Source organism: Suricata suricatta, chromosome 8 (assembly GCF_006229205.1).
Source record: "Suricata suricatta isolate VVHF042 chromosome 8, meerkat_22Aug2017_6uvM2_HiC, whole genome shotgun sequence".
Lineage (NCBI taxonomy): Eukaryota > Metazoa > Chordata > Mammalia > Carnivora > Herpestidae > Suricata > Suricata suricatta.
The window spans coordinates 88,171,455-88,179,956 of NC_043707.1; the positions used below are offsets into that span (position 1 = coordinate 88,171,455).

Here is an 8,502-nt window from a genome sequence, read left to right on the forward strand (position 1 = left end):
GGCACCTCCCCTGCCCTAGCGGATCTGCGACTCGAGCTGAAGGAGAGGGCTCTAAGGGACCAGAGAGGTCAAGGAAAAGTGCCTCCTAAAACCGCCTCCAGCATTCACATCGCCGGGAAAAGATACGTTATATTTTACATGTAGGCCTTTTTCGAAGAGCAGTTGCTGAAAACGGATGTTGCTGTGATGCAACAACGGCAAAGGCGCAAAGTAGTGCGCTTTGAAAGAGGTTGTATCTTGACAAGTTATCCTCTCTCGGTCGATTCCCTAAGGAAATGTAAAATTCCTACATCCCCAAACCTTAAGATGTCAGAGATTAGGGGACTGTGGATAGGTGGTCTGCCATTCTCACATCTAACTTGGTTTTCCTCACATGCTTCCTGAGATGCCAGGAGCAATGTAATTGTGCAATGTTTGAATTTTGCACAACTAGAGAAATTTCAAAATGCGAAATACTGAAAAGCTGCTCTTTGATAGATACAAATAATATCCGACTTGACTGCAGAGAGGGAAAACCTGCTTATTTGCAATGCCTGAAATGCCTACAATTTGAAAGTTTATTTTAAAATACTGGCCTAGAATTGCCAATTGGCCTTGAAACCAATTCTCCTGGCTGCAGGGCCAATTACTGCAAAATAACAAACATGTTTCACTTCCATTACTAAAGCAGATACTGGCGAATACAAAGGTGATATTAAAACCTGCACTAACATATTTTACTAAACCCGGAGTTTAAAGCTTAATTTCAAAAAGACCATTTTCCCCCAACTGTTCAAGGGTTCTTCTTAATGCAATTTCAAAAAAAATGATTACCCAAATCAACCAGTTAAATATAAAAAGTCATTCCTTCCAAATAATATGATGCCAGCACTGTAATATACTGTGTAAATGTGCACAGACACAAGTTTTCTTTCATACTTCACTTACAATGCAACATGGGCTATTTTCTTAAATTTGTATTCCCTTAACATTCTAGACTCTATTAATCAGTTTCCTTTTTCCAAAGATTCAACATTAACTTCAAATTCTTATGTCCAATAATTTGTGCATGAATAATTTGTGCATTTACAGGTATATGAAGCTGCTAAGTGAAAGGACATTACCTGGTAATTTGACAGGAAAAGAGTCCACAGACAGTCTGTAAACCAATTAAACATAAACATCTGATGCACATTTTCTACTGAAAGAAAAGCAAGGGAAAGAAGAGAAAGGAAAACTTTTAAGGTTCCCAAATCTACAAACAATTTTTACCATTAACTGTACTGTACAGTATTTTCATTTTATTTTTTTAGAATACTTATATAAAAGAGGTTTTCAGGATTCCTTGTGGGAATAAATATTTTAGCACAGGTATATAGAATTACCCTACTGAATTACCTTAGTACTTTGGACTCAAAAGTCATTTTTTGAAAAGTCAGTTTGTGTTTAAATAGTTTTCACTTTGAGATGCTTGATGGGGAAACAGCTGAAGGCAAAGAACTGATGTGCATACACCTGAGGCAGGTAAAGACAGAATAAGGTGCCTAGAGGTAGAAACTCAGGCTTTATAATACCATGGGGATAAAGGAGTATTTTCTATTTAAATACCAAAGTCAATATATGAAATTTAGCTGGTTCACAAAAAGAATTTTTTTTAATTTTAATTACTGATTACTATCAAAATGCAAGGTACAGGAATAACTTGCCTGCTTAAGTCCATTTAGTCTTTGATTCCTCAGTTAAACCTCAACAAAAAATCCCAATTGTGATTAAAAAGCTGGGGATCATGGTCCCTTACGCTACTGTAAATTCTGAAACTGTCAGGAAAATCCCATCTGGGACATATTTGAATGGATTTCCCTCTCTTTTTGATAAATCCTTTTTAAATTTAATAATATTGTATATCATTTTTACTAATTATAATGTGACATTATTGTTTAGGGGGAAAATTCCCTCTAAATTTTTCTCTTTTTTAAAAAATGTGAGTTCAGTGATTCATTTTTTTTTTTTTTAGGTTCAGATATTCTAAAGATAAAGAGAAATAGCTCCAACATTGTAAGTCATTTGTAACACATTACTCCTGAATTCAGCATGGTTTTACTCCCCTTTCATTCTTGTGATACACTTGTCTTTCAAAATTTTAGGAACCACCTTGAGGAAAGCAAAGTCTTTCTCAAAAACTCTTGCTTACCTCCTCAGAATCAAATATGTAAAAATTAACTTCATTAGCCACAGAATCTTAGTGTCTTTAGTCCATTTCTACCCTGCTCAGGTAGGAATCTCTCATTATGTTTCCCTACTACCAGGCTTTTCTGCCTATGCTAAAATATCTCCAATGTTTTAATTGGACTGATGAAGAGACTGCTCTTTTCAGAAAAAGCTCTATGTTTGGAACATTCTTCTTTTTATTAAACCAAAATCTATCCCCTGGTTACTTCCATCCATTTCCCTGAGTTTTTCAGCACTTTGGATTAAGTCAACAGATGTCTTCTTTGTATTTAAATGCAAACAATCAATATTTATGCTTGGGATAACAAAATATAAGTATTTAATGCTTACTTATACTAGAAGAGCTAAAAACAAGACATGACAGAGTCCAAAGTATGAGAAAATTCACCAATACCTATGAGCTGTTTAAAATCATTAGTTTATAGTATTTATTAATGTGATATCCAAAATGATAGTTCTGTTAGATTATGTAGTAAAATGTTTAAAGTTAAACTAAAAAGTGTGGTTAATTCCAATTTTATGTGAGATTTGTGGCTAATGTTCCCCCCCCCCCAAAAAAAATCTCTATACAAAGCCTGAATAAATGCCTCTTTAGCTCCCATTCCCCACCTAAAGGCTTCTTTTTTTTCAGGCAAACTAACATTAACTTTCACCACATTGAAGCTTCTCAAACTGTTTTATATTCGGAAACTATTTTTAAGCAATTTACTGAATACTTCATTAAAAAAGTTATTAAGCATTTTTTATAGAGGCTATAATACACACACATTCTCTCTCTCTCTCACACACACACACACACGAACCCTTCAGTTACTATTCTTTTACAAAAGCATTTTAAGGTCACAATTTTACTTCAACTAGTACCTTTAACCAACAAACAAATATCTTTGGCAATTGACATATGCCTAAGAAATATAACCTTTTATTCAGCACCAATACCTGATGCAAATGTTAAGAACTAATACCTATACTACATAATATGTTATGCAACTCAGCTACCTCTCAAAATGCTCTAAGAAAATATCTGTATCAATTTACTCTAGGGCTGTTTGAATGAAACAGATGAAAACCCTAACAACAAATTCTCTACCTAACAATTTTCAGAGCCCATGAGTCCCTTTTGAGATTATGTGGTAAACTATTTACTAAAATTTTTGTTTAAAAGTGACAACCTACATATTATGTGCAGGTAAAAATATGGATAGCTACAAATTTGGTTGAAAATATGTAAATATCAAAAAACTTAAAAATGACATTCTAGATGAATTATAGTTTACCTTTACTTCAGTCCGCAGAAAGCAAGTTACAAAGCAGTAATGCATTACATTCAGAAGCCCCACAGCTATGCAAGAATCAGCATCATTTTTTTGTTAGTTTGGCTTTTATTATCAACCCCATCCCCAAACACTTACATAGACTTGGTTCTTCAAGGGACAGTCTTGGTTTTTGTTCATAATTTTTATATAAAGAGTTTTATCCGGCGGCCCCATGTTATCTGATCATCAGAAACTTTTTTTTATAGTACTAATATTGTTGACGTTATTTTTATCTCACCCAAACTCTGGAAATTATTGGCCCATCGTCAGTTCTCAACCACTGAGATATACAGTAAGAGTAATGTAATATTTATATTACTTGAGGGAGTTTGGATTTTCCCTCCCTTAATCTCCAAGTGTGCCCCTGCCTACCAGCATCACATCCGTCTTGTCTGCATTGAACCTCAACCAGTTGGTTCTTAACCACGTCCGAAACTCAGCCAGGCACTGGGAGAATCGAGCCACCACACCATCTGGATCAAAGGAAAGAGAGCCTCAGTAGTAACGAGACCAGAGATGATGATACCACAAGCTCATCATGTCTCTAATTCTTAACCTCTCATTTTGAAAAAGGTGGCCAAGAATTAGGACAAGGATCCCATGACAATTTTAGGAAAACATTAATGGGCCTTGGGTCGGTCATGCCATTTGTAAAGGAATAATAGCGACCCAATAAATAGGTCGTCTCATTCCATCCATGATTGAAGAAGATTCAGTCAACTCCACGTCATCTGGGATAGCGGCCCCAGGAGACGAGTCAATCTGTAACTGCACAAGCTTTTCTGCAAAATTAAGACTTTTAGCGTTGGAGGAAGCTTTAGGGATAACTGGGGCCCGGTAGGAGTGACTTGCCCAAGGTCACACAGCAAACGAGGACCAGAGATGGGCTCCCAGCCAGGGATCTTTCCACGAAAAGCTGCAAGAACAAGGCCATTTCAAGAAGGGGGAGGCATCTCTCCCCAGGGATCTTCCCACCCGGCAAGAGAACCTCGTTCCTTCATATTAACGCCCTCTTCCAGTCTTTCTTCCCTCCCTCATTCTCTCCGAAAAAAGCCGTTTGCCCAGGACCCCGCTCACCCCGGGGACTGCACTGCGAGCAGAAGCCTCCCAAGGGAGGGCTGGGACCGAACCCAGATCCACAGGGGAAAAGAGGCGGAGCCACAGGGGGGATGGTCAACTTAGCCCCACCCCGACCGAATTCGGGAGCCGACAGGAGAAAGGGGCGGAAGCGAACTGCGCGAGACGAACTCACACCGCAGCGGATTCCCAGCGCGCCGCGGACGCCAGGGAAGATCCGCGCCGCCGCCACCGCCAAAGCAAAAGACCAGGCTGGGAGGGGGTACGCGGTGGAAGGCAGCTGCGCATGCGCCTTGGGGGCCGACGCACTCGGGGAGGGGAAGCGGACCGGGCGCGTTCTCTCTCAGCCCCTCCCCGGAAGTTAAGAGTCTTCCGGGCGGTACTCTACGGTGGGGGAGGGGAAGGAGAGAAAGGGGACCGAGGACACTTTAGGAGCCCCTCATCCCAATCAGGACTAGGAGAGGAGAGATGATTTATGGAGGCTGCACTTACAGCCGCTGCCGCTGCTGCCGCCGCCACCTTCACTGCTGCCGCCACCGCCTGAAGAAGCCCCATCCATCCGCCTGCAGCCGGGGAGACTCAGAACCTGGGAGGGGCCTGGGGCCCGGGCCGCCCGCCTCCTTTTTCTAGTCGTCGTCCGGAGCTTCCTCTTGCTCCACCAACCCTCTGCCCTCCCCTCCGCCTCCGCCCTCCTCCTCGATCTCTAGCCGCCAACCAACCGCGCGGCGGCTTCTTGAGCCAGGGTTCCTCCGTCTCCATGACGCCCGGCAAACATTCCCGAGACAGCCAGAGCCGCTAACGCCGGGGTTTGGGTACAGGGACTTCAGAAGCAGCCAGGGAAGGGGTGGCCCACCACTTCACAGCCTGTCGCCACCATGCCTGTCTCTCCAGTAGACAGCCGAAGGCAGCAGAACCTCTGGTTGTAAGTTCCGGCGCTAAAACCTTAGTCCATCCCCCTGGGTCTCAGAGGGCGCCCCTTTAGATACTGTCTCTTAGTGCGTCTGGGTTCAGTTGTCCCTCGAAGGTCTCAGGCCGCAGTATCTTTTTCCGTGGTCTAGTACACCCCTTTTGAACCCCCTACTGCTGTGCTTGCTCTGGGGGAAAAGACCTACTTTGTTTAGAACCGCTCCTCCTCCTAACATTCGTGGGGTGGTTTTTCCGGTCTGCCGGGTCCAGCTTGTTGCCCCCATTCAGTCCTCAGTTTCAGTGAGCCTAAGGACTGAACTTTACTCATTTTCTGTCGTCGAAGTTTGTTCTGCCTCCTCATGCTCTTGTGCTTTTAAAACTCATTCCTGCTAATGTTCTGCCATTTCTGCAACACTTGAACGAGAGGCTGGAGAAGAACACACAGCTGTGTGGACTTGTTTCGTTTATAACTTCAAATGTTTCCTGAGTGCTTCCCTGCAATTGCAACAGTTTCCTGATTTATCCATTCTCCCACACTTCCAGACCACGTTTGTTCCCTCTTCTCAGACGTTCAACATCTCTCCTTCAATCTCCTCTAGCTCAGTTAATCTTTCTTTTATAGAGCTTGTTGAAAGCTCTTGGGGGAGAACCTTAACATTCTCTCCTGAGTATGGTTCTCAGGGTCTTTTTTACATCCTATCACACCACCAAAATAGTTTTTGTGAAGGTCAGCAATAGGCGTCCATCCAAATGCAATGGCCACTTCTCAGTATTTTCTCAACCCTCCTACTTAGTGAGTTTTGAATCACCTCATTTGGTTTCTTGGACACCAGTTCTCCCCAGTTCTCTCCTTGGTTTAAGGCTACTTCTTTCCAAATTACTTTGCTGGTACCTTTTCTTCTTTACCATATATAAATATTGGAGTGTTACTAGGGTCAGTTTTTAAACACCTTTTTCCCCCCCCACTATTATACCTTTAAAAATCACGTATATACAGGGGCGCCTGGGTGGCTCAGTCGGCTAAGTGTGGACTTCAGCTCAGGTCATGATCCCAGTTCATGAGTTCGAGCCCTGTGGCTGGCTCTGTTCTTATAGTTCAGAACCTGGGGCCTGCTTCCGGTTCTGGGTCTCCCTCTCACACTACCCTTTCCTCGCTCTCTATCTCTCAAAAATAAACATTTATATTAAAAAAATTTTAAATCACGAATATACTAATGATTCATAAGTTTATATTTCTAGCCAGTGCCACTTCCAAACACCAGACTTAAAAAAAAAACATCTGCAATTAGAAGTTAATAGGCACCTCAAAATTTATATGCAAAACTAAGCTTATTTCCCCTTCTTACTTACTTTGCAGTCTTTAACATTTCAGTAATGACAGTTTCCACTCTTTCACTCGCTCAGTAAACAACCTTGGAGTTTCCCTTGACTTCTCTAATGCCCCACTCCACCAGCAGATTCTATCATTTCTACCTGCAAAATAAATCGAGATTAACTCCCTAATACAAGTCTCTGTCACATTACAGTAACCACCTAAATGGTCTTCTAATATCCCAAACTTAGTAATCACTGTGGCTCTCCTCAAAACCCTCCAGTTTTCCCATGTTAGTAAAAGCTCACGTCATTACAGCGCCACACGATATCACCTTAGGTCTTACCTTTGGCTCATTGTTCCACGACAATATCAGGCACAATACTGTCCCGCTTTAAGGCTTATGCATTTGCTGTTGTTTGGTATATTATAACCCCAGATGGCTTCATGACTCACTTATTTCCTTTACATATCACCTTATTAAAAAATCCTCACCATCAGGGAGGGAAGGAGAAAAAAAATAGTTATGGAGACGGAGGGAGACAAACCTTACAAGACTCTTAAATTCTGAGAACAGAGGGTTGATGGAGGTTGGGGGATGGGGGAAAATGGGTGATGGGCATGGAGGAAGGCACTTGGGATGAGCACAGGGTGTTATATGGAAACCAATTTGACAATAAACTATATAAAAAAAATCCTCAGGATGCATGAGTGGCTCAGTCAGTTAAGTGTCTGACTTGATTTCGGATCAGATCGTGATCTCATGGTTCCTGGGTTTGACCCCCAAGAGGATTTTGTTTCTCTCTCTCTCCCTCCCTCTCTCACTCATGTGCACATTCTCTTTCTCTCAAAAAAAAAAAAAATTAAAACATTTTTTTAAATCCACTCTTCATAAGATAATAATAATATTTCTGATCACCAACACTTCCAGTTCGTCAACCTTGGGTAAACTTATCCATAAAACTTATCCCTACTTGGTATATGATATAATGTTTCATGAGTCTGTCTTCACCTAAATTGTGGTACTCCATGAGCAGACATTTTTTTTTGTTCATTGCTATTGCCTTGAAAGAAGAAGGCACTCAATATTTGCTGTCTGAACAAATGAAAAATGTATTTCAGTAATATTGGTTACTGCTCATCCTGTCTTGTTTTTGTTTTTACTTGTAGGTATGGAAATCTTAAAGTAAAATTGTGTTGAATTCATGTAAATTTTTTTTAAAAAAGTCATATAACTCTCATAGTAACTAAGAGGAATAGAAAAATTCTCTTGAGGGGCGCCTGGGTGGCTCAGTCGGTTAAGCTTCCGACTTCTGCTCAGGTCATGATCTCACAGTTGGTGGGTTCGAGCCCTGTGGGTTCGAGCCCCATGTTGGGTTCTGTGCTGACCGCTCAGAGCCTGGAGCCTGCTTTAGATTCTGTGTCTCCCTCTTCTCTCTGACCCTCCCCTGCTCTTGCTGTAACCCTCTCAAAAATAAATAAACAGCCTAAATGTCCATCAACTGATGAATGGATCAAGAAGATGTGGTATATATATACAATGGAGTACTATATGGCAATGAGAAAGAATGACATATGGCCATTTGTAGGAAAGTGGATGGACCTTGAGGGTGTCATGCTAAGCGAAATAAGTCAGGCAGAGAAGGATAGATACCATATGTTTGCATTCATAGGTCTAACAGG

The 8,502-nt window shown here is 41.5% G+C and overlaps 2 protein-coding genes across 4 annotated transcripts in view; one reads left to right on the plus strand and one right to left on the minus strand.

Moving 5' to 3' along the window:
• Positions 1 to 5,195, minus strand: part of MIER1 (MIER1 transcriptional regulator) — a 59,518-nt gene extending 54,323 nt beyond the window's left edge. Inside the window, exons 1-3 of one of the 3 annotated variants that reach the window (XM_029949552.1) lie at positions 5,094 to 5,195; positions 3,897 to 3,997; positions 1,104 to 1,177 (exon numbers count right to left, since the gene is read on the minus strand). In XM_029949552.1, the coding sequence (XP_029805412.1) occupies positions 1,104 to 1,177; positions 3,897 to 3,997; positions 5,094 to 5,160 (242 nt within the window). In that variant the 5' untranslated portion in view covers positions 5,161 to 5,195. Of the gene's footprint in view, positions 1 to 1,103; positions 1,181 to 3,896; positions 3,998 to 4,776; positions 4,871 to 5,093 lie in introns of those variants that run through there. The other 2 variants (XM_029949554.1, XM_029949553.1) reach the window with 2 other exon arrangements.
• A 163-nt stretch (positions 5,196 to 5,358) lies between these two features.
• The window catches only part of WDR78 (WD repeat domain 78), a 75,360-nt gene continuing 72,216 nt past the window's right edge, over positions 5,359 to 8,502 (plus strand). The window contains 2 exon segments of the mRNA XM_029949560.1: positions 5,359 to 5,378; positions 5,380 to 5,523. Coding sequence (XP_029805420.1) covers positions 5,359 to 5,378; positions 5,380 to 5,523 — 164 coding nt within the window.